This window comes from Catharus ustulatus, chromosome Z (genome assembly GCF_009819885.2).
Source record: "Catharus ustulatus isolate bCatUst1 chromosome Z, bCatUst1.pri.v2, whole genome shotgun sequence".
Taxonomy (NCBI): Eukaryota; Metazoa; Chordata; class Aves; order Passeriformes; family Turdidae; genus Catharus; species Catharus ustulatus.
Window position 1 is genome coordinate 681445 of NC_046262.2, and position 27093 is coordinate 708537.

At 50.2% G+C, this 27093-nt stretch overlaps 1 protein-coding gene across 2 annotated transcripts in view; it reads right to left on the minus strand.

Moving 5' to 3' along the window:
- The window catches only part of SMAD4 (SMAD family member 4), a 32372-nt gene extending 8093 nt beyond the window's left edge, over positions 1–24279 (minus strand). The window contains exons 1-9 of one of the 2 annotated variants that reach the window (XM_033086082.2): positions 24219–24279; positions 16706–17071; positions 15016–15190; positions 13761–13790; positions 6075–6290; positions 4053–4172; positions 3842–3952; positions 2048–2098; positions 1072–1255 (exon numbers count right to left, since the gene is read on the minus strand). In XM_033086082.2, coding sequence (XP_032941973.1) covers positions 1072–1255; positions 2048–2098; positions 3842–3952; positions 4053–4172; positions 6075–6290; positions 13761–13790; positions 15016–15190; positions 16706–16954 — 1136 coding nt within the window. In that variant the 5' untranslated portion in view covers positions 16955–17071; positions 24219–24279. The remainder of the gene's footprint in view (positions 1–1071; positions 1256–2047; positions 2099–3841; positions 3953–4052; positions 4173–6074; positions 6291–13760; positions 13791–15015; positions 15191–16705; positions 17072–24218) is intronic. The other variant, XM_033086081.2, reaches the window with a different exon arrangement.
- Positions 24280–27093: the final 2814 nt, after the last annotated feature.

Sequence of the window (27093 nt, forward strand, 5' to 3'; positions counted from 1 at the left end):
TTCTGATTTTTAGGGATATTTTTCTGACTTTTTAGGGATATTTTTTCTGATTTTCATGGTTTTTTTTCTGATTTTTAGGGATTTTTTTGGGGATCTTTAAGGATTTTTCGAGATTTTTTAGGGATTTTTTCTGACTTTTTAAGGATATTTTTTCTGAGATTTTTTAGGGATTTTTTGAGATTTTTTTTGATTTTTAAATGATTTTTAGGGATTTTTTTTTTATTTTGAAGGATTTTTTTGAGATTTTTTTAGAGATTTTTTTAGTGATTTTTTATTTTTCTTTTTAAGGATTTTTTTCTGATTTTTAGGGATATTTTTCTGACTTTTTAGGGATATTTTTTCTGATTTTCATGGATTTTTTTCTGATTTTTAGGGGTTTTTTTTGGTATTTTTAAGGATTTTTTTTGAGATTTTTTTAGGGATTTTTTTTCCTGATTTTTAGGGTTTTTTAAAATGATTTTTAGGGATTTTTTAGGGATCTTTAAGGATTTTTTTTGAGTTAGGATTTTTTTGGATTTTTTAGGGATTTTTTTCTGATTTTTAGGATTTTTTAGGGATTTTTTTCTGATTTTTAGGGTATTTTTTGGGATCTTTAAGGATTTTTTAGAGATTTTTTTAGGGATTTTTTAAGGGATTTTTTTCTGATTTTTTAGAGATTTTTTTATTTTTAGGGATTTTTAGGGATTTTTTTTTATTTTTAAGGATTTTTTTTTTGAGATTTTTTAGGGATTTTTTTCTGATTTTTAGGGATTTTTTTGAGATTTTTAGGGATTTTTTTGGGGATTTTTAAGGATGTTTTAGGGATTTTTTTTCTGATTTTTAGGGATTTTTTTTGGATCTTTAAGGATTTTTTTGAGATTTTTTAGGGATTTTTAATTTTTCTTTTTAGGGATTTTTTTTTTATTTTTAGGGATTTTTTTGGGGATCTTTAAGGATTTTTCGAGATTTTTTTGGGATATTTTTCTGACTTTTCAGGGATATTTTTTCTGATTTTTAGGGCTGTCTGAGGATATTCTGGGAGTTTTTGGGGCTGCAGCACTGCCGGGGATGTGACAAACACACAGGCGCTACCTCGCTCTCTCGATGGCCTCCGTCCGGTGCACGTTGGACAGCTGGCCCAGGCAGAAGCGGTCGCCCCCGGAGGGATCCACGTAGCCATCCACGGTGACAATGGGGCAGCTGGACGGCACCTTGAAGGTCTCCCCGACCTGCACGTCCATCTCAAAGTAGGCGATGGAGCACCAGTACTCCGGAGCTGGGAAACAGGGAAAAAAATTCACAAAACCGGTGAGACACCGCCAGGCACGGCACGGGGCAGTGGGCAAGCACAGAGAGGGCACACACAAACAACACGTGTGTCTTCAGCCACTCTGGGGCTGTGGGCAGCTCAGCACCTCTGCTGGGTGCAGGGGTTCATTTCCACCAGAGGGGAACACAGCTGGGCACAGCACAGAACAAATCCTGGGATCCCAGGACGGTTTGGGCTTGAAGGGATCTTAGGGCTCATCTCTGTGCTCCAGCCTGGCCTCCTCGGGCACTGCCAGGGCTGGGGCAGCCACAGTGTCACACCAGCAGGGTGACAGAGACACCAAATAAAGGGAAACACAATTTAGCCACAGCTAAGTTCACCCAGCAGGTACCAGCATTCCATTCCTGGCACTGTCCCAATAACTGGACAAAAACCAGACCAGTTTAACTCTGCAGTTTCAGCTGTGCAGCTCTCCCTCTGCAGGGAACGGTGTGAGTGCTGTTAAACACAAACCATCACCCTGCCCCTGCAAGAGACAGCAGACTCTGAACTGCCCAGCCCAGGGAGGCTCCTGGGACTCCTCCAAAAACATCCAGAGAGCAACTCCAGCACCGAATTTTGGGAGGGCAGTGCCCTCCCGTCAGGGGGTGTGTCTGGGCTGCGGGTCCTGGAGGGGTTTAATTAATTAAACTGGATTAAACTCGGCTCACTCATTGAATTAAACTCAGCCCACAGCTTACAGAGACCCAGATTTAAACCAGGTTTGTCTGGCAGTACCAGCATCCTCGCTTTACTCACCAGGATGGTTTGATATGGGAGGCTGGAATGCGAGCTCGTTGTGAACTGGCCCTTGAAGAGAAGACACGCAGTTTGTTTTACACAACAAACAAGGTTTGCTTTCCCATGAAACCACCCCCTCAACCACAGAGCGAGCTGCCCAGCATGCTGTGCACCACAAACAGCCACCCGGGATGGAAAAAAACCCCAGACAAACAAAGGAACATAAACAATACAGAATATACTCTAATATGGGGAACATCCTAACAAAAACTGCATTAGAAAATAAAGAACTGCTCCAGCCTTTTGCTACAAAACTTAGAAATCTTCCATTTCTGTGGGAGTTGGTTTTTTTTATCCACTACAGCCCTGAGCTAGACTCCTACAACAGAAGCCTGACAACTCCCCCATTCCACGTCCTGTACCTCAAAACAATAGTTTGTTGTCCTGTTTCACAGATGAAAAAATATTTTCAGGTCTGTGCTAATGGACTCAGGAACTGACAACACTTGGGTGCACAGGGCTTTGCTAAGCTCTTTAAAGTGTGCACGGACACATCTTCCAAGCTTAGCATGACTTCAAAATCGGGAAAAAACAAATATGAGAAGACAAGAATTCCCAAGTTCTGAAACTTCTGAAAACCAAAACAAGAAGGCAAGAATTGCCAAGTTTTTCAACCTCTAAAAACCAAGAATGAGAAGGTAAGAATTCCCAAGTTCTGAAACCTCTAAAAACAGAAACAAGAAGGCAAGAATTCCCAAGTTCTGAAACCTCTGAAAAACAAAAATGAGAAGGCAAGAATTCCCAAGTTCTGAAACCTCTAAAAACCAAAAATAAGAAGGCAAGAATTCCCAAGTTCTGAAACCTCTAAAAACCAAAACGAGAAGGCAAGAATTCCCAAGTTTTTCAACCTCTAAAAACGAAAAATGAGAAGGCAAGAATTCCCAAGTTTTTCAACCTCTAAAAAACAAAAATGAGAAGACAAAAATTCCCAAGTTCTGAAACCTCTAAAAACCAAAAATGAGAAGGCAAGAATTCCCAAGTTTTTCAACCTCTAAAAACCAAAACGAGAAGGCAAGAATTCCCAAGTTTTTCAACCTCTAAAAACCAAAACAAGAAGGCAAGAATTCCCAGGGTCTGAAACCTCTAAAAACAGAAACAAGAAGGCAAGAATTTTCAAGTTTTTCAACCTCTAAAAACCAAGAATGAGAAGGCAAGAATTCCCAAGTTCTGGAAGACAAAACAAACTTGATGCAAACGGCAGACACAACTCTGTGTTTAATGAGAAGCCCTGCCCAACACCACAAGTGACACTACAGGAACCACAACAAAAATCCACAAAACACCCTTAATGAAGATGAAACCCATCCTGTTAATCCCTGTAGGCCGAAAAGTTCATTGATTGACCCAAACTGGGTAGTTTTTCACTTTTAAGTCGTTTATAGAGGCAGTTCTGGGGTAGAAATGAGGAGGGGAAGGAAGGGCAGGGCAGGAGGAGGCTGTGGGGCTGCACAGAAATGAGCAGGGCAGGAGGAGGCTGTGGGGCTGTACAGAAATGAGCAGGGCAGGAGGAGGCTGTGGGGCTGCACAGAAATGAGCAGGGCAGGAGGAGGCTGTGGGGCTGTACAGAAATGAGCAGGGCAGGAGGAGGCTGTGGGGCTGTACAGAAATGAGCAGGGCAGGGAAAAGTAGGGAGGGAGCAGGCTGCTTCCAGCAGTGTCCAGGGTACAGGGGCGGGTGGTGTGAGTCCTTTTTGGGTCAGTTTTGGTCAGAAATGAGGGCAGGGGAAGGCAGACCCGGGGCTGCAGTGCTTACAGTAGTGTCCGGGGTGCATGGGCGGGTGGTGCTGCAGGTGGCCGTTCTGGTGGTGCGGGATGGTGGGGGTGTAGGCGGCCGTCCGGCTCCCCGTCCAGCTGGTGGTGCTGTCTGCAAAGACAAAATCAGCCCGTCCCAGACCGCCCCCAGGGCTCCCTGCCGCTCCTCCACTGCTCCTGGGCAAGCTGAGAGGCGCAGGCCGGATACTCACTGTGGTGGTAAGTGGCTGGCTGAGCTGAGAACCCATTCTGCTGAGTTCCTGGCTGGGGCCCTGAAGCAATCTGTAAGAGTCCATCACTATGGCTACCTGTCAATATACTGGGAGGTTGACCTGGTGAAAGAACACACTACCTATTCGTGAGCGTTCCAAAATTGGGATTAATCAGAGCTCAGCACTGCTGGCTAGCACTGCGATACACAGCTCCCACAGGTTTGGTTTCAGAAATTTTTAATTTTTTTTTTTCCCACCCGCAATTCTGACTCTGACAGGGTATGCAGAGAGCTCTGTTCATCAGATCTTTGGTCACGTTTTTTCAGTGTGAAAGGGAAGAGGAGGAGATGTCAGGACTTTTAACGCTGGAGCAGGTTTAGTGTGAATCCAGAGGCCAGCAGCAGGTCCAGTGAGCTGCTTGTTTTAACACTCACCACATTTATCTTCCTCCAAAACGTTCTGAGCAGTATTCCATTATTATAAACGCTGCTTCAATGGAGCTGCACACAACACTGAACTCAGAATCTGCTTTTTTTTTTTTTTTTTTTTTATTTTCTTTTCTTTCCCTCACAAATGAGTATTTCTAGAATTACCTAATATTAAAGCTACAGCTATTTCAGAGCAGGACAGAATGTGACTGCAAAAGGCTCCAGTTCAGCCATTCAGTTCACCTCCACAGTTACACCTGCGCTCTGCCGTGCCAGCAGAATTTAACACGTTGAGAACTTGCAGTAAAACACAAAAACGAGCTTTTTCTCCACGCCCACTGCCTCCAGCAGCTGTGGCACTGGTGAGAGAAGGTTATTAACGATAAACTGTGGTGCAAAGGCAGTGCCACCAGACAGACAGACATGGTGATGTGACAAACTTGCACCAGGCACACAGAAAAGGAAAATAAAAATCAGGGCAGCGCTCCGACACTGTTATTAAAGTATTAACTGGAGGTCAACTGTTGTCCTGGCAGCACAGTGGAAAACAGTGGTGTGAAACTGGAAGAGTAAAGAATTGCCTGAAGACCTCTTGATGCTGATACAGCATTTGTGCTGTAAATATAAAAAAAAAACTAGCTAAAGAAAAAAATAAAACAATAAAAATTAAAAACAGTAAGAAAAATAAAAAATACATTAAAATATAAATTATTAAAAAATAAAATAAAAATATAAAAAATAAGTAAAAATAAAAATATATAAAATACATATAACAATAAATAAATAAAAATAAATGAAAATATAAATAAAAATAAATCTAAAAATATAAAAATAAAATATGTAAATATAAAAATATATAAAATACATATAAAATACATATAAAATACATATACAAATAAGAAAAAATAAAAATAAATGAAAATACAAATAAAAATAAATCTAAATATATAAAAATAACGTATGTAAATATAAAAATATATAAAATACATATACAAATAAGAAAAAAAATGAAAATACAAATAAATCTAAATATATAAAAATAAAATATGTAAATATAAAAATATATAAAAAATATGTACAAATAATTAAAAATAAAAATAAATGAAAATACAAATAAATAAATTAAATACATATAAAAATAAATAAAAATTAAAATAAACGCATAAAAATAAAAATATGTAAAAATAAAAATATATAAAATACATATAAAAATAAATAAAAAGAAAAGAAAATATAAACAAAAATATATATAAAATACATATAAAGATAAATAAAAATAGAAAATAAATAAAAATATAAATAAAAAAATAAAATAAAATTTTTAAAAATTAAATTCAGAAAAAAAGGGAAAACTCTTCGATTTCTATGGCAACTACCAAATAACAGCCATAGCGCTCTGTTAGTGGTCAGTTGTAAAATTTTACAGTTTGAGGCTGAATCTCTGGCACTCAAACACTGGAGCAGCAACAGCCTCAACAAAACAAGAGGAGCCACGCTGCTCCCAATTAACACCTGCTGTTAATCAACACCCACGAGCCGGCTGCACAGGGTGCAGCCAGCTGTGTCAGCACGGGATCCCCCCCCAGGACCTTACTTGTGGAGGCCACGGGAATGTTGGGGAAGTTGGTGGTGCTGGTGGTGCTGGCCTCGGCGGGGGCCAGCATGGCCGGGGCGCTGAAGGGCTCCGAGGAGGCGCGGTTGCTGGGCGGGTGCTGGATGGTCTGCACCGAGTGGCCCTCGGCCGACGACAGCGACGCCTGCCCCTCGTAGTCGTGCACGTACTCGTCCTTGACCAGCATGCTCGAGGGAGCTGTGGGGACAGCGGGGTCACAGGGGGCTCTGCCAGCATGCTGGCACAGCCCCTGATATCAGATTGACATAGCACTGACACAGCCCCTGATATCACATTGACAGCACTGACACAGCCCCTGATATCAGATTGACATAGCACTGACACAGCCCCTGATATCACATTGACATAGCACTGACACAGCCCCTGATATCACATTGACAGCACTGACACAGCCCCTGATATCACATTGACATAGCACTGACAGACCACTACCACCATCCTGTCACCACACTGACACTGCCCTTGGTATCACACTGACAGTACAGTGACACAGCCCCTGATATCACATTGACAGTAGAGTAACACTGCCCCTAAAATCACACTGACAGCACAGTGACACAGCCTCTGATATCACATTGACAGAGCACTGACACAGCTCTACCACCATCCTGTCACCACACTGACACTGCCCGTGATATCACACTGAGAGTACAGTGACACAGCCCCTGATATCACATTGACTTTAGAGTGACACAGCCCCTGATATCACATTGACAGTAGAGTGACACAGCCCCTGATATCACAATGACATAGCACTGACAGAGCACTACCACCATCCTGTCACCACACTGACACTGCCCTTGGTATCACATTGACAGTACAGTGACACAGCCCCTGATATCACACTCACACAGCACTGACAGCACTGACAGCACTGACACAGCACTGACACAGCACTGACAGCACTGACAGCACTGACAGCACTGACACAGCACTGACACAGCACTGACACAGCACTGACAGCACTGACACAGCACTGACACAGCACTGACACAGCACTGACAGCACTGACACAGCACTGACACAGCACTGACACAGCACTGACACAGCACTGACAGCACTGACACAGCACTGACACAGCACTGACAGCACTGACACAGCACTGACAGCACTGACAGCACTGACACAGCACTGACACAGCACTGACACAGCACTGACACAGCACTGACAGCACTGACAGCACTGACACAGCACTGACACAGCACTGACACAGCACTGTGACAGCACTGACACAGCACTGACACAGCACTGACACAGCACTGACACAGCACTGACAGCACTGACACAGCACTGACACAGCACTGACACAGCACTGACAGCACTGACACAGCACTGACAGCACTGACAGCACTGACACAGCACTGACAGCACTGACACAGCACTGACACAGCACTGACAGCACTGACAGCACTGACACAGCACTGACACAGCACTGACACAGCACTGACAGCACTGACACAGCACTGACACAGCACTGACACAGCACTGACACAGCACTGACACAGCACTGACAGCACTGACACAGCACTGACACAGCACTGACACAGCACTGACACAGCACTGACAGCACTGACACAGGACTGACAGCACTGACACAGCACTGACACAGCACTGACAGCACTGACACAGCACTGACACAGCACTGACAGCACTGACACAGCACTGACAGCACTGACAGCACTGACACAGCACTGACAGCACTGACACAGCACTGACACAGCACTGACAGCACTGACACAGCACTGACAGCACTGACAGCACTGACACAGCACTGACACAGCACTGACACAGCACTGACAGCACTGACACAGCACTGACAGCACTGACACAGCACTGACACAGCACTGACAGCACTGACAGCACTGACACAGCACTGACACAGCACTGACACAGCACTGACACAGCACTGACAGCACTGACACAGCACTGACACAGCACTGACACAGCACTGACACAGCACTGACAGCACTGACACAGCACTGACAGCACTGACACAGCACTGACAGCACTGACAGCACTGACAGCACTGACAGCACTGACAGCACTGACAGCACTGACACAGCACTGACAGCACTGACACAGCACTGACACAGCACTGACAGCACTGACACAGCACTGACACAGCACTGACAGTACTGACACAGGACTGACAGCACTGACACAGCACTGACACAGCACTGACACAGCACTGACACAGCACTGACACAGCACTGACAGCACTGACACAGCACTGACAGCACTGACACAGCACTGACACAGCACTGACACAGCACTGACACAGCACTGACACAGCACTGACACGCACTGACAGCACTGACAGCACTGACACAGCACTGACACAGCACTGACAGCACTGACACAGCACTGACACAGCACTGACACAGCACTGACACAGCACTGACACAGCACTGACAGCACTGACACAGCACTGACAGCACTGACACAGCACTGACACAGCACTGACACAGCACTGACACAGCACTGACACAGCACTGACACAGCACTGACAAGCACTGACACAGCACTGACAGCACTGACAGCACTGACACAGCACTGACACAGCACTGACAGCACTGACAGCACTGACACAGCACTGACACAGCACTGACAGCACTGACACAGCACTGACAGCACTGACACAGCACTGACACAGCACTGACACAGCACTGACAGCACTGACAGCACTGACACAGCACTGACAGCACTGACAGCACTGACACAGCACTGACACAGCACTGACAGCACTGACACAGCACTGACAGCACTGACAGCACTGACACAGCACTGACACAGCACTGACACAGCACTGACAAGCACTGACACAGCACTGACACAGCACTGACAGCACTGACACAGCACTGACACAGCACTGACAGCACTGACAGCACTGACACAGCACTGACACAGCACTGACACAGCACTGACACAGCACTGACAGCACTGACACAGCACTGACACAGCACTGACACAGCACTGACACAGCACTGACAGCACTGACACAGCACTGACACAGCACTGACACAGCACTGACACAGCACTGACCACAGCACTGACAGCACTGACACAGCACTGACACAGCACTGACAGCACTGACACAGCACTGACACAGCACTGACAGCACTGACACAGCACTGACAGCACTGACACAGCACTGACACAGCACTGACAGCACTGACACAGCACTGACACAGCACTGACAGCACTGACACAGCACTGACACAGCACTGACAGCACTGACAGCACTGACACAGCACTGACAGCACTGACAGCACTGACACAGCACTGACAGCACTGACACAGCACTGACACAGCACTGACACGCACTGACAGCACTGACACAGCACTGACACAGCACTGACACAGCACTGACAGCACTGACACAGCACTGACACAGCACTCACACAGCACTGACAGCACTGACACAGCACTGACACAGCACTGACACAGCACTGACACAGCACTGCACACAGCACTGACACAGCACTCACACAGCACTGACAGCACTGACAGCACTGACACAGCACTGACACAGCACTGACAGCACTGACACAGCACTGACACAGCACTGACAGCACTGACAGCACTGACACAGCACTGACACAGCACTGACACAGCACTGACACAGCACTGACACAGCACTGACACAGCACTGACAGCACTAACACAGCACTGACACAGCACTGACACAGCACTGACACAGCACTGACACAGCACTGACAGCACTGACACAGCACTGACACAGCACTGACAGCACTGACAGCACTGACACAGCACTGACACAGCACTGACACAGCACTGACACAGCACTGACACAGCACTGACAGCACTGACACAGCACTGACACAGCACTGACAGCACTGACACAGCACTGACACAGCACTGACACAGCACTGACACAGCACTGACAGCACTGACACAGCACTGACACAGCACTGACAGCACTGACAGCGCTGACACAGCACTGACACAGCACTGACACAGCACTGACAGCACTGACAGCACTGACACAGCACTGACACAGCACTGACAGCACTGACAGCACTGACAGCACTGACACAGCACTGACACAGCACTGACACAGCACTGACAGCACTGACACAGCACTGACACAGCACTGACACAGCACTGACAGCACTGACAGCACTGACACAGCACTGACAGCACTGACACAGCACTGACAGCACTGACACAGCACTGACAGCACTGACACAGCACTGACAGCACTGACACAGCACTGACAGCACTGACACAGCACTGACACAGCACTGACAGCACTGACACAGCACTGACAGCACTGACAGCACTGACACAGCACTCACACAGCACTGACACAGCACTGACACAGCACTGACAGCACTGACACAGCACTGACAGCACTGACACAGCACTGACAGCACTGACACAGCACTGACAGCACTGACACAGCACTGACAGCACTGACACAGCACTGACACAGCACTGACAGCACTGACACAGCACTGACACAGCACTGACACAGCACTGACAGCACTGACAGCACTGACACAGCACTGACACAGCACTGACACAGCACTGACACAGCACTGACAGCACTGACACAGCACTGACACAGCACTGACACAGCACTGACACAGCACTGACACAGCACTGACACAGCACTGACACAGCACTGACACAGCACTGACACAGCACTGACAGCACTGACACAGCACTGACACAGCACTGACAGCACTGACAGCGCTGACACAGCACTGACACAGCACTGACACAGCACTGACAGCACTGACACAGCACTGACAGCACTGACAGCACTGACACAGCACTGACACAGCACTGACACAGCACTGACAGCACTGACACAGCACTGACACAGCACTGACAGCACTGACACAGCACTGACACAGCACTGACAGCACTGACACAGCACTGACACAGCACTGACACAGCACTGACACAGCACTGACAGCACTGACACAGCACTGACACAGCACTGACAGCACTGACACAGCACTGACAGCACTGACAGCACTGACAGCACTGACACAGCACTGACAGCACTGACACAGCACTGACACAGCACTGACAGCACTGACACAGCACTGACAGCACTGACAGCACTGACAGCACTGACACAGCACTGACACAGCACTGACACAGCACTGACACAGCACTGACAGCACTGACACAGCACTGACACAGCACTGACACAGCACTGACACAGCACTGACACAGCACTGACACAGCACTGACAGCACTGACACAGCACTGACACAGCACTGACAGCACTGACACAGCACTGACAGCACTGACACAGCACTGACAGCACTGACACAGCACTGACACAGCACTGACAGCACTGACACAGCACTGACACAGCACTGACAGCACTGACACAGCACTCACACAGCACTGACACAGCACTGACACAGCACTGACACAGCACTGACACAGCACTGACAGCACTGACAGCACTGACACAGCACTCACACAGCACTGACACAGCACTGACACAGCACTGACAGCACTGACACAGCACTGACACAGCACTGACACAGCACTGACAGCACTGACACAGCACTGACACAGCACTGACAGCACTGACACAGCACTGACAGCACTGACACAGCACTGACACAGCACTGACACAGCACTGACACAGCACTGACAGCACTGACAGCACTGACACAGCACTGACACAGCACTGACACAGCACTGACAGCACTGACACAGCACTGACACAGCACTGACACAGCACTGACAGCACTGACAGCACTGACACAGCACTGACACAGCACTGACACAGCACTCTCACAGCCCCTGACATCACACTGCCATCACACTGCCACCACCCCTTTGTTGAAGTCTAAAAGAGAGCCCTGATTTCCTCAGCAAGAAATTCACAAATTTCAGTAAAATCTTAAATATACCGTCCTAAATATCAGTCTAAAAACCAAATCTCAAAAACAAGTCTTTGTAAAGTCTCCAAGAACATACTTTTGAATGTAATATAGTAAAAATATTACTTGGATTTTAAAATAAAACAGATAAACTATATGCTTAGTTTATACATAAACTACCATGCTAAAATTCTAACAAGAAAAAATAGTTCAAATTAATTTCTTTAACTTATTAGGTAATTTGTGTATAAGAATGTATGCATTATGGAGAGATGCCTTCCCTTTCTTCTCTCCTCTCACTCTAAAAAAATGAGAGCTGCAACTGCAACTTGGACCTTGCCCCACAAACTGCTTCCACTCCTAAGTAAAACTTTACACCAAAAACTTTTAACATAAACTTTAACACTCAGGACCCGCTGCCTTTCAAGACGTGCCTTTACAATAAACAACTTTACAGCAGCCAGTAACTCCTCAGGTGTTTAAAAAGGCCACCAAGCCTTGCCACCGCCCTCCCTGTGGGCAGCATCCCCAGGTGACACACCAGAACCATGTGGGTTCTCCCAAGCAGCTGGGTGTATGCTAACAAGGCAATTTCTGCAATACCAGCAGGCACAGACACAAAGCTCGGTGAAAAACACAAATCTGTGTGCACGGCACGTAAACTTCATGCATCCCTGCAGTAATCTTAAGCAACCCCATTCAAACTGACTAGGAAATCAAATTGCCATCCAAAGACCACAGGAAACCACTCTGGGTTCAGCAGGACAGTCAGTGACTCAGACTGTTCCACACACAGTGCTAGGGAATCACCACTGCCTCTACAGCAATTTATTTCTGTGTGTGCAATTAACTCCACACCACATCACCCCCCGTGCTCGTTTGTAAAGCAGGATAAAATATGTTAAAATCTGCTTTTAGGGCAAGGGGACGCCTATGATGCATTTAGCTGCTGGCATTAGATTTCTTTTTTTATTAAATTTGATTTCATTAAATTTCATTTTCATTATTTCATTGGATAATGGAAATTTGATTCTGCACAGAAGGATTGTTTTTCCAGGAAAAAAAGATAACACAAATTAGCTGAGATGAGCACACGGGTTAAAGCTTGTCAAGTTAAGTTTGCTGGGATGTTTGGTGGGGTTTTTTACAGTTCATTTTTGCTTTGGTACTTTTAATGCTGTGCTAAAATCACAGGATCACACATGTTTCCTTCTTTCTTTTTCTTCTCTGGGAGAAGAATAAAACAAGTTTTAAAATAAAGCAGCTACCAGCTGTACAACCTCAGATTTCTGAATAATCTGAGATTTGTGAATGTTCAGAAATGTTTCTGATGTTCAGAAATGTGAGATTTCCTGTCCAATTTCTCTCAAGCTTCAGAGAAAGCAAGAATATCAGACTCCTTCATCCAACTGCAGAACAATCACAGCATTTCTGTTCTTTCCTTTTTGTCCTGCTTATCCAATCACACTTACCATTCCCAATTAATTAGCATACCATAGATGTGCAAGCAGTTTTGGGTGTCTTTTTGTGTCAATCAGCAGTGAGATTTTTGGTTTTCTGTTGGGTTTCCCAGGTGGGAAGCACTGAAAACAGAACTTGGCTGGAGCCTCTGCCCAAGAATTTATCCCCACCCCATCAATCCATTTATCAATAGCTGTGACGTGGCACTTGGCTGGTTGTGGGGAGCCAGAGGGACAAAAGCACCTTTGAGAGGGCTGAGCTGAGCCTGCCCTGAGCCCAGAGAAACGCAGCAGCAAACACAGACACTCACCTGAACTCTGCAGCGTCAGTCCCGAGAGATCTTTAAAGAGAAAGAGAGAAAAGAGGGTGCTCAGGGGTGTATTCAGAGATCTTAAAACATGTTTAAACAGTCACCAGCCTTTAAAAATCTCTAATCTATTATGCACAATAAACAAAAAACACCACAAACTTCCCCTTCACATTGGGAACAAAGCTAAAAGAGTAACTGCTCCAAGGAAGGTGGGAGCACACGAGGCTACAGTAATTTCACGATTATAAGCCGCACCATTTTGACTAAAATTTTGGTCCGAACCCGAAGTGCGGCTTATAATCAGGTGCGGCTTATATATGAACAAAGAATGAAAAGTTGCTGTTTTAGTTTGGAGGACAGGTGTCTGCTGAGAAAGGCAGGAGCCTCTCTTGGAAATGGAGAATGTAAACCCCCTCTCTCCAAATTATTATAATTTTGAAATCAAGGGGCCCTCAGGCAAAGATATGGGAATTAGGAATAACAGCTCTGTACTAGGGAAATTAAAATAGAAATACAGCACTACAAAGAACAAACCCCAAACCCTGACAGAGTCAGAGTACAACCTGACACCCTGTCAGGCAGGGTGTTGGCAGCAGTCCCATTCCATGGTGGCTGCATCCTCCTGCAGTGACAGATGTGGCTCAGTTGGAGCAGTGCTCCTGTACAAGGTGCAGTTTCCCTCCAGAGCTCCAGTGGGGATGTGGAGAAATCCGGTTTTCCTCTGGAGTCCAGTGGAGAAAGGGGCTCCCTTAGTGTCCCAAACCCTCTGTTTTTATCTTGGTAAGAAATGTTGGGCTCTTCCCCCTGGCTGGAGCAACTCCCAATGGGATGCAGTAATTTTATCAGTCCCACAGTGGGACTCAATGGCCATGAGCAGAAAATGACTGGCTGGAGGAAGGATGGGTTGTGAAAAGATAAAGAACAATGCCCTGCCTGGTTTCAATGGATGGCCCATTGGCAGAATATCTGCCGTTGAGATAAGGATCACTGCCCCCACCCTCAATAGATGGTGATAGAATAGATACCTTTTATCACACTCTGTATTGTAATGTGCGGCTTATAATCAGGTGCGGCTTATATATGGACAAAAACCAAAAAGTTGCTGAAACCCAGAAGTGCCGCTTATACTCAGTGCGGCTTATAATGGTGAAATTACTGTAATTTATAACCAGATCATTAGAAGTCAGTGTTTGTGACCCCAGAAACGTTCCCCATCCCAGCCCCTCTGCCCACATCCACCCCGGGCTGCACTCACCGATGCCAGGCGACACGACGCGCTCATAATGGTAGGGGTTCACACAGACACTGTCACACTTCAGGTCAAAAGCATACTGACAGTATTTAACGTGCTTGAGTTCGTTTTTGTGAAGATCAGGCCACCTCCAGAGACGGGCGTAGATCACGTGGGGGAATCCCTTGCGGCCAGCCACCTACAAACCAGACACAAAAGGTTGGTCGGGAAAGCAGCAAGAAGCACAAAGGGAAGGGGACAAACCACACCACGTCCCCTCTCCAGCACCAAAATAGGTATTTAAAATAAAAAGGAGGTGCACAGTTTGGGCAGGGCTTACCCAAGTTTCTGTCAGGGTTTTGCCCCAGTTAGGTCAGTAAAAAATACTGGATGCTAAGTGGCAGAACTTGTGCCTGAGGTCGAGGTATGGTCACCTTCCCCACCGTGCATGTGAAGGAGCTTTGTCCCAGAGGAAGAGGGATGAGGTACTGAGCTACACTGTCAGGAATTTACAAGCAGAAGAATGCCAATCCATTAAAAAAAAAAGAATAAAAAATTCTAGGGTAGACAGTTATCCATCCAACATGCCCTGGGACAAGGAATCACAGCCCCAGCTGGGCAAGGACTGAGCCCTGACCAGGCACAACCTCAGCACGGCCCTGTGAGTGCCTCAGCAAGGAGAAGAGCTCCTGCCCAGCAAGGGAGCCCAGCTCCTGCCCAGCAAGGAGCAGAGCTCCTGCCCAGCAGAGGAGCAGAGCTCCTGCCCAGCAAGGAGAAGAGCTCCTGCCCAGCAAGGGAGCCCAGCTCCTGCCCAGCAAGGAGCAGAGCTCCTGCCCAGCAAGGAGAAGAGCTCCTGCCCAGCAAGGAGCAGAGCTCCTGCCCAGCAAGGGAGCCCAGGTCCTGCCCAGCAAGGAGCAGAGCTCCTGCCCAGCAAGGAGAAGAGCTCCTGCCCAGCAAGGGAGCCCAGGTCCTGCCCAGCAAGGAGAAGAGCTCCTGCCCAGCAAGGGAGCCCAGGTCCTGCCCAGCAAGGAGCAGAGCTCCTGCCCAGCAAGGAGAAGAGCTCCTGCCCAGCAAGGGAGCCCAGGTCCTGCCCAGCAAGGAGCAGAGCTCCTGCCCAGCAAGGAGAAGAGCTCCTGCCCAGCAGAGGAGAAGAGCTCCTGCCCAGCAAGGAGCAGAGCTCCTGCCCAGCAGAGGAGAAGAGCTCCTGCCCAGCAGAGGAGAAGAGCTCCTGCCCAGCAAGGAGAAGAGCTCCTGCCCAGCAAGGGAGCCCAGGTCCTGCCCAGCAAGGAGCAGAGCTCCTGCCCAGCAAGGAGCAGAGCTCCTGCCCAGCAAAGAGAAGAGCTCCTGCCCAGCAGAGGAGAAGAGCTCCTGCCCAGCAAGGAGAAGAGCTCCTGCCCAGCAAGGGAGCCCAGGTCCTGCCCAGCAAGGAGCAGAGCTCCTGCCCAGCAAGGGAGCCCAGGTCCTGCCCAGCAAGGGAGCCCAGGTCCTGCCCAGCAAGGAGCAGAGCTCCTGCCCCGCTGCTGACCGGCACAGAGCTAACAGAAGCACCCAGCGAAGCACAGCACTGGTTTGCCACGGGACAGGACCCTGCCCTGCACTGCTGATGCACTCCTGCAGCAGCCCCAAACACGGCAGGGCACAGCTGCTCTCCCTCAGCAGCCTGTGCCCCTTGCTCCTGGGCAGGAGGAAAAATCTGATTTCCACTGGTACTAACCTGAAGCCTCCCATCCAGCGTTCTCTGTATTGTAACACACTTGCTGGGGTGAGCTCCGTTTGTGGTGATAGCTGTAATCAGAGAATCCAATTCATCTTTTTTCTCCTTCAGCTTTTTAACTAAGCTCTCGATGGCGCGCTTGGCGAAAGTCTCGCTCTCTCCACCCTGCCGATGGCACATCAAGCTGTGGACAATGCTCAGACAAGCATCATTACTTGTTGGCGTGTTAGTAATAGACATATTGTCCATTGGTCACAGCTTTTCCTTTCACACCAAGTGTCAGTCTGGGGGGCTGTTATGGTTTTCAAGCTGATGAGCAAGAGGTGATCCGAGTTAAGGGTTAGATGTACTGTCTCTTGGTAAAACCTAGGAGGAAAAAATATCTACGTTAGAATTGTTTTCAACAAATCGTGGATCGTGTTTCTAAGGAAGCCTGTGGCTTTTTTTCTTCTTCTTTTATTTCCAAGCTGAGTGCAGGATATTAAAAGCACATGAAAAAACTGCAATGCTTGTCCCATGATGGGTAAAACACGCCTGCACGGTTTTAGGTGTAAGATTTATTCTCCCCTAGTAACAACATTTAAATAAAGGTTACAGTTTGTGGGCATGCAGTAGTGTGTGCACACAGAGAGGCAGGGATCCCTAAAGGAATCAGGGAAGGAGAATGATTTCCTAGGTTTGGAATCAGGTGAGAACACTGGCTGGGAATTGAGGGGATTCAGCTGATTTTAACAAACCTGAGCAGTGAGAAGATGAACACACACCTTCATTCAACAGCCCTGCCTGCAGCTCAGATGTGCTCTGACCCCAGACCAACTCTATTTCTCTCGGCTAGACAGGCAAAAAAATTGTGCCTGGCCTTCTCTTAAAGCACATTTGTGAAAATCAGTACCACGTGTATCTTTAGGTACGAAAACCCCAAAATTTGTCAGTTCTGGATCAAGACAAACCAACCAGAGCCACTCAGAAAAAAAACCTTCCACAGAGAAAAGCTGCTCTGGGTCCTCAGGCCACTCTGTCTTCATGCAACCCACGTTTCCACGGGGTCTGACTCCCTTAGAACACTGCCAACAAACGCACAGAAGTGATTTTACCACGTTTTCTGAGCAAGCTTAACACACAAGCCTTTCTGAAAACGACCGCCTCACTCCCAGGCGCGTAAATAAAACACATCTGATTCCAGAAGTTCCGGGGAAAACAAGCCTGTCGCTTCATCTGAGGGGGAACACATCCAGTCACAGACCTGCTGGAATTTTCCATGTTATCAGGGGCACTGGAGTAGCAGCTATTTATTGGAAACAAACCCTTTGCACAAAAATAAGAGTGGGGCGTTAATTTAGGAAGTTGTGGCATCACAGAGTGCGAACACATGGATTCCCTCCTTGTAAAATGAACAAATCCAGCACAGCTTCAAAAGGAAACAAACTCTTCCTTATTGATATTTCCTACAGTTTTAACTGGAATACATCACATTTTGAAAAAACACACAGTGCAGATCATTCCCCCTCCCTCCCATGTTCAGGGTTTTTCTCCTTTTGTAAGGATGCTTCTGCACAATTAAATCTGAGCAGGATCACGGATTTTACCTAGCTATTAAAATTTCTCCCTCTGTGCTGGTTTTTTTTGGGGTTTTTTTGTGTTTCAATTCAATAAGCCCCTTTCAAAAGTCAAGCTTAACCTGCCAGTCATTCTCTATGGCAACTCACACTAATCTGCCAGCTACAACAGAACAGAACATAATTTTCCTTAAATACAGAATACCATCCCAGATAGATGTGCATAAGCAGCCACAAATAAACACCCTGATTAGCTAAAGGAGCTTTATTTAAAGAGACTATCAAAATCAGACACGCGGCTTTACCTCCCACAACCCTGAAACCATGAATGAGAATTTTGCTGCTGGCTTTCAGCAGGTTCAGACCGAGCTAATAAAATTTTATTTGAGTGGCACAGTCCTCAGAAAGGTTGAGTCACACCTCAGCTGCCACCGGGCTCAAACGGGGACGTGTGGCTGCTCTGAGAGCTGGGCCACTCGCTGGGGATTTTGGCTGCTGCTGGTGGCCACGGGGCAACCGGGAGTGCGTGGGGAGGGACGGTGCCAGCGCCAAGCCCTGCAGAGAGGGCGCTGACAAACGCTGGGACGGATTTCTCCAAAGCACCAGCGCGTTTTGTTTCACAGGCAGGGCAAGTTTTCGCACTCTGCAAATTTGGTTTCTGGCAAAAGAGCTCAGGGAGCTCGTTTTGAGCTCGGTCACACACCGGAGAGGGGCTCAGCACTCTGTACCCGTGAGCACAGAGGGAGGGAGCAGCACGGGAAGGACGAGCCAATGTACAGCACTAACGAGGGTTTTACCAAGTTATACCTGATTACCCCACGGTTTTAAAGCTCTCCTCCAACCCTAACAAGTCTCTGACTCTATGCTACGAACAGCAATTTGTCCCAGTAACTAAGAAATAACGAGTAAACTACTAAACAAGCGAACAACAACCACCGAGCGTCAGGACAAGAACCTCGGAAGGGGAGGTGAATCCGAAAGACAAAAGCAGTTCAGACTGCTGATGGATTGCTCAGATTGTATTTGAAGTCACCTTTGAGGACCTGCAGCAAACCTGTCCCTCAGAGAACGCACTGCTAAGTGGCCCTGCTCCCTCCTGAACCAACACCATCACTCCTGCACACGCTGCCTCCCCAAACAGAGATGTGTCTCCTCAGCCCGGGCAATAAAACCAGAACACAAAGCTGGTGCCACACGCCTCCCTTCACAATTCTGCCAGCAAAGTTTACCTGAGCAACGCAGAGATTCCCAACGGGCGAGCTGCCGTCCCAGCACGCTGCCTCACCTGCTGGAGAAGGAGCGCACTGAGCTGCCAGCACTGCCCTCGCCCTACTTATGCTGGGCTGCGGGGCAGGAATGCCAAACAAGCCCCACGCTGACCCAGACGGCCCCGCTGTTTTGGGACACGCTCTCTCCAAACAGCCACTATCTTCTGGGGGGACCAGATAACAGAGACAAGGCTCCACGCTCAGCATCCTCTGCACAAGCCCCGGGAGGGCATTCCCTTCCTCTGGGGAAGCAAGGTGTTCCTGATCACCCCGAGGACACAAAAGGCAGATGAGGGGATAAGCAAAGCGCTTGTGGGACAGAAATTCAACATTCCACCGCGTGTGCCAGCACAGCCCAAGAACAAGAGCTTCCACGTGCCAAAAAGAAACACAGGGGTAAGAAACACACAGCTTCCAAACAGGCAGCAAATTTGGTATTTAGGAGATAGGATTACTTGCTAGAGGCCCACGAGCTGCTGAGGCACATTTCAGCTCAACACCCTTCTGCAAAACAGCAGGCAGACACACACAGGGCCCCAAGAAGGTACAAGGGGTGTAGGAATAGGAAAAAGTCCTTCTGGTTTTCACGGTTAGGAAAAAACCTCAGGTGGATTTCACTTCCTTGCCGGTATGGAGGTGTTACCACAGCTGTGCAGAAGCTCGTCTGAGGCAGAAAGGGCTGCTAAAAATCCCCAAACCCCTGCTAAACCCCAGTCAAAGTGCTCCAGGCATTCAGCCACGCAGATTGTCAAACCTAGCTGAAAAATCCCTTTGTCCAAACAATTCCCATTTCCAATACTTTGAACGGCTCGAGGTTTGCCCTGAGGTTAAACCCAGACCCTTAAAAAGCACTCACATCCTTTTCTCCGTGTTCAAAGCAACCTTAAGGAATGCTTTCCCCACTCAGAAGCGGTTCACCTTCCCCTGGCCTGTCACAGCTGGCAGCTGGGGAGAGCCCAGGGCAGAAACTGCCAGGCACAGCAGGGTCAGGGATGGAGCTGGAGGCAGGGCAGCCCGGAGGAACACGATCCAGGCCAGCAGCAGCCGCGCAGGGATCGGGTTCACCGAGAAACTCGGTCTAAAAATGAGACGGCAGGGATGGTAGCTGCTGCAAGGCGCGGGCAGCGGGCCAACGCCCCCTCCGTGACACTCTGCTAGCACATGGCTCACTCCCTCACTTCCCACAGCAAACCAGACTGGGATTTCCCAAACACCACACCGCTCGGGAGGCTGCAGGGGGAATTACCGCTGCGAGGATCGTGTAACGCCTCACTCCTGAGAGGCAGGATGCTGAACGCTGTGCTCGAGAGAAAAAGAAAGTTACAACACACAGCACAGCCCTGGCACGACTGAGAAAACAGCTCCTGAAGGTGTCAGGGCTGCAGGGAAGGTTCGATCCTGTGGGTCAGCTCAGACCCACACGGGGCTGGGGTGAACACAGCAGGGGAATGCACAGCACGCACAGGCAACCAGAGCAGAACCCAGGGTGAATTCTGTGCACAACGAGCACCCTTGTGTGGAAATCTAACCAGCCTGCGAAGGTAAAATCAAAGAGTAAAAGGTTGCCTGGGGCTCAGGAAGCCTTTGAGCAGCAGGGCAGAGACAGAACTGCCATATTTTAGCTCCAGTGCCACCTCAGGGCATGTGAAACCCTCCCAGCACAGGAGCCCTGCAGGCCCCTGCTCCCTTCACACAGCACACATTCCAGGCAGGTGCCCTCCAACAAAAACGGGAACTCTCAGCCACAGCAAACCCTGTCAGGGCTGGGGGATGGCACAGAGTGACACCTGTCCCACGGCACGCCCTGGGCTGCAAATCCCGGCACAGCTCGGCACGGCCACCACGGCCCGGAGTGTCCGAGCCGCCCAGCACAGCATCCTCCACACACCGCGCCCGGGGGGAACGGCACAGTGAAAAAGGGAAACAGAGCTGTGAGTACCGAGACAAAGCGACAAACAGCAGCCTGATGGAGGCCTGCGGTGCCACGGGGGATGTAATTCCGGGCAGTCAGGCTCGGGGCGAGCAGGAAAACTAACTGATGCAAAACACACCTGGAAGAACAAAACTCTGTTTCCACGCGGCGGCCGTGAAGGCAATTTTTGGGGAAATGTATCTAAGGACTGCTTGCTCAAAGCTGGCTGTGAAGCTCTGGAGTGTGATTCATGAGGAACAGCCACCCCAGACAGATTTCCAGCATTTTGGTACCAGGCAGAAACGCGACACTAACGAACTGGCTAATTAGAACAGCGGGCAAACTGACATCTTGCTAGAACATTTCACACCAGTGAAGGACGAGAAAGGCTCCTGCCTCAGCTGCTGCCTCCAAAATTAGACAAACACGGAGATGTCAGGAAAGCAGAGCACACATCTGATGGCTTTTAACCACCACAACATCACCACGGAGCTGTGCTGTTTAATAATGCAAGGGCAGAAGTTTTATGGTAAACACGGCAGAGGAAAATCCATAAACCAATAAAACAAAGAGCAGCTCTCGATTTGACAAAGATATGAGCAAGTGATTAAAGTGCAGGTCCTCTCCAGCACATCAGACTATTATCTGCCTGCCCCAGGGGCGAGCAGCAGCCGAATGTTTGTAGACACGAGAGCAATTAGCTCTGAAGAGCAGGGGGAGAGCTCTGGGGAGGCACCAGGCTCCCACAGCTCCGTGCAGAGAGAGCTGACGCTCCCCAGAACGCTGTTTCTGAATCATCACTATCAACTCTCCTCATCTCGCTGGCAGCAGACACAGAAATTCAAGACACATGGCAGCATAAAAGGAACCGGAGGAGAGCTGGAGGAAAACTCTGAGTGGCAACAGTTTTGTCTGGACATAAACTGAGGTTGGAGAGGCCGGAGCAGCCGTTTCTCCCTGGGATGCGGAGCACAGTTTGCTCCTCCCAGCTCCCACCTGCGCACCCAGCTCTGCCCAGAGGAATTCCCGAGCGCCCCAGGGGAGCACAGCCGCCTGCTGCTCTAACTCCTGTTCACGGAATTAACACGGCGGTGACACCGCATCCAAACCCTCCCTTCCCTCTGAGGGCACGGGGCGGCACAGCAGGGCAAAGCTAACCCTGCCGCAGTGATGTGACTGCGCACACAAAGCGCGATTTTAATTTTAATTTTGATTTTAATTTTAGCGTTTCTCTCCTCTCTCTGATTTTTATTTTCTGAGAAAGCACACCGCTGAACAGAACCACCTTCTCCTCGTGGTAAGGGCAGGAAGATGTGCACACCGCACAGCACAGGAACTCCTCAGCGCCAGGGGCAGCCCCAGGTCCCGCCCAGCCCCGGGGACCAGCACACGGACACCGGGAGAGGCCACGCATCCCGCAGCACCCCCTGCTCTTGGGGAGGCTTTGTCACACAGGGATTTGTCCAAACCTCTCAGTGAAAGGGAGAGTGGAGCCCTGCCTGCCTGGCGAGGTGCGATTTCGGTACCCCTGATAACATCGGCTCTTTGCACTGATCTCGATAGTGTTCTCTGCGTTTGTTAGAGCTTAACAAAAAAATCACCTCTGGGCACAGCGTGGAAAATTCCAGCCCCGACCAAAATCTTTCAGCCGGTTAACAACAGAGAGATGCAGAGCCCCAAAATCCCTGCAGGACTTTAGCAGCAGCTCCTCACCGGGATGTGCCCTCAGCACCTTTGTTCTCACCAAATCAGTGGATTCCTCTGCAAGCCCACATCCCCCATTGTGCCAGCCCGGCCTGAATGCATTATGTAAAGAGCCGTCTACTTAAAAACTGAATCCTAATCAGCGCGAGGCGCTTCTCCCTGGGCCTCAGCTCTTTGAAATAAAGTTCCTGAATCAATATTAAACAGGCGTGCTTATGCAACAAGCAAATCCGGAGAGGTTCGTGAATGCAGAGTGGGGAGGAACTGCTGGCAGGCGCAGGGTGAGGGCAGGGCTGGGAGGACAAGGTGCCGCTCTGAGATGTCTGTGCAGTGTTTGGGGGTCCTGGCAGGGGCAGGAGCACAGCTCAGCAGCCTTACAGCTGCCCTGCCCGTGCCACAGCGCTCCAGGCAGACACCACGGCGCTGGGGCTACAACAACACAACACAGCACACCCAGCCCGCAGCTGGACTGCCCTATGAACCAGCCTCCCAGCCCTGCCAGAACCCCGCGGCTCCGCTCCGCAGGGCACCGGCCTGCCCCGGCCCCGCACCCGCACGGAGCGCCGCAACAAGCGCTAATAATCTGTAATTAATTCACTGCGCACCCCCGCGCCTGGAAACCCGCAAACAGCACCGCTCTCCGTGTCCCAAAGGAGACGGCAGATGCCCAAGGAGTAAAGAGCCCCCACAGAACCGCTGGGGGTGTTTTCCTGCGTGCGGGAGTGGGCACAGCGGGGCTGCCCAGCCTTTAAAACCTGAGACTCAAAAGTTTGGCAGTGGCGGGGGGGGTTACTGCTTTTTTTCTGTCCGAGGAAAAGCGAGGAGGTGGGGAGGGGACAGGGAGGAGGTGATGAGGGTTACGGTGGGGAGGGGGGGATGGGGCTGGGGGCCGTGAAGGAGGGGAGGTGTGCACGGAGCCCGGGAAGGAGGGGAGGGCAGCGGGGGAGGAGCCCCGCAAGGGCCCGGGGAAGGAGCCCGGGAAGGTGGGGAAGTGCCCGGGGAAGCGGCCGGCCAGGGTCGGGGAAGGAGCCCGGAGCGATCCCAGCGCAGCGGGAGGAAGGAGCGGGTGTTACCTGGGCCGCGGTCCGGGCGCGGCCCGAGGCCGCCGTGAGGGGCGGCGGCGGGGGAAGGCCCGGGCCTCCGCCCCCTCCCCTCCGCGCGGCGGGGCGGGGCGGGGCGGCGCTCGCAGGCGCCGGGGGCAGCGGCCGCCCGCTGCCGGCCGCCCCCGCCGCCTCCTGCCCGCGGTGCCGCGGCCGCGCCGCTCGCGGTTTGTTTGTTGTCGCTGTCGCTGTCGCGGCCGCCGCCGACACGTCCGGGCCGCCGCCGCTGCCGCGCATGCGCCACATCCGGGTCCCGCGGCGCCTGCGCGGCCGGATCGGGGCGCGGGCGGGCGCGTTGTGTTTATGGTTGGCGGGCAGCGCTCCAGCGCTCGGCGAGGGGAGCGGCCGGGCGGGGATCACGGGAGCCGTGACGTGCGGGGAGCCCGGCGGGACCGGGCGGTGCGGGCCGAGCCCCGGCCCCCCGAGACACCGCCCGGGAGTGCGGGCCGAGCCCCCGGAGCGCTCAGTGCCCCGTCCGGCCCTTCCTCGGACACCGCCAGGGATGGGCGCTGCGAAGGTCCCTGGGCGTTTCCAGCCCTGACCGCCCTTTCCATGGGGAAATTCCTGCTGGAGTCCCCCCTGAGCCTCCTCTTCTCCAGGCTGAGCCCCTTCCCAGCTCCCTCAGCCCCTCCCAGCTCCGTTCCCTGCCCTGGGCACGCTCCAGCCCCTGGGTGTCCATCCCGGGTGGCGATCCCAGAGCAGGACGGGGGTGCTGGAGAGTGACCCCGAAAATGTGGGAACACAACCCCTAAAAGGGAAAAACCGCTCAAATCAGAAAACACTCGGAGGGTTTGGGTTGGGAGGAACCTCAGAGCTCATCCAGTCCTCCCCTGCCATGGCAGGGACACCTTCCACTGCCCCAGGCTGCTCCAGTCCCATCCAGCCTTGGACACTCCAGGGATCCAGGTGATGCCTGCAAAGGCTGACCTGGAACAGAGATGGACAGAGCAAAAGGGATAAAATAGGTGTTTATTGACAGGAATAAAATAGATATTTATTAACAGGAATAAAATAGGTGTTTATTGACAGGAATAAAATAGGTATTTATTAACAGGAATAAAATAGGTGATTATGGACAGGAATTGTGGATAGTCTCTCCGAGCAGTGGTTGAGAGACAAGGGACACGGGGATAATATCAGGCTGGTTAAAGTGTGAGCAGAGGTTGGGGCAAGGGCAGGGTGCCCTTGCGGGGATAGAAGAGGAACAATATCAAGGGAGTATAACAGCATGGTGTGGGAAAAGCATACGAAAAGAAACAATTGTAACGGCAAGGCTTTTGCTATGCGCCAAAGGGCTGATAAATACTTGTACCAATCATGAGCTATAGTTTTGCAATATGCATGAGCTTAATTATTTACTGTATAAAAAGACAACAGCATTATAATAAAGCTGAGACTTGTTGACCATGATAGCCTGAGACTCGTCTCCCGCGTCGTCTTTCAACAATTGGTGACCCCCGACGTGCCTCGCCCTTTTCGGAACCGGGGGAGGCCGTGGGCAGCCGTGCGGAGCACTGGCGACGCGTTGGGTTCGGGTCCTGCAAGCAGAGGGACGGCAGAAGGGCAAGCGGAGCCCCGTGCCCGAGGTGTCACAGCGGTGGGTCTCGCCGATACGTGCCGCCGAGACTTGGAGAGGCTGCAACAGCGCTGACGTAAGTATGGACAGGCAAGCGGCATATGAGTTATTAACAGCCACTTTGAAACATAGGCAGGTTAAAGGGATAGACTTAGATAAGGAACTTCCCGCTTTGCTACAGCACGCAGTATCCCATGAGTTTTTTGTGAACCCCCACTCGGTACAGACGCTGGCTGAGTGGCAGAGGTATGGGGACAAGTTGTGGGAGTTAACCCTTGAGGACGATAAGCTGGCAGAAAAGTACGGGAAGCTGTGGAAGGTGGTGCAGAGTGAGCTACTCGTGTTGCAGGCTGAGAAAAGGGCTGCAGAAGGGGCACAGGAGAAGAACAAGGACTATGGTATAGACTGGGGCGCGGTGAACCCCCCCATGTTTACCTCTGTTACCCTGCCTTCTGCTGCGCCTTCTGTGCCCTCTGGGGAGGGAATGGCGGAGCGGCTTGATCCGTCCACCCAACCTCGGGGCGAGAACCCCGTCCTCAATCCACCTCCGCCGCCGCCTCCGGGGCCGCTGGGTCCACCCCCGGATGACAAACCCAATTTAGGGGGGACTGTGGCCAGGGAACGGCAACAGATGTGGAACATGCTCGCCCGTGAAGGCATGGACAAGGGGGATGAGGACATGGTGGAGGTGGCTAGAGATATGTTGGCGATCCCTGTGACTTTCACTCAGGCCGCGGGCGGGCTGCAAGCCAACGTTACATCATTGGATTGGAAGCTGCTTGCCCAGTTCCGCTCTACCGTAGGGAATTACGGGGTGGCCAGTGAGCCAGCAAGGCAGATGCTGGATTATATGTTCTCTGCATTTGTGCTATTGCCCACTGACATTAGAGGCATAGCTAGATTGATGTTTTCAGCACATCAAAAGTTGTTGTTTGATGCCCATTGGCAGCAGGAAGCTATAAGATCGGTTACCACTCAACGTGGTCCTGCTGATCCCCTTAATGGCATAACCCTTGACGAACTAATGGGTTTAGGTGCATATGCTCGAGTAGAGGCTCAGGCTTTGATGGGGCCAGAACGCTGTAGGGAGGCAATGGCTGTGGCCAGACGGGCTATGGATAAGGTTAAGGCCCCAGGGGGAGTGCCTATGTATATGGGGATAAAACAAGGGCGAGAGGAGCCATTAGGGTCATTTGTAGATAAGGTGATGGAGGCTATAACAAAGGCAGGAGTACAGGAATTTATGCAAGGAGGGATGCTGAAGCAATGTAT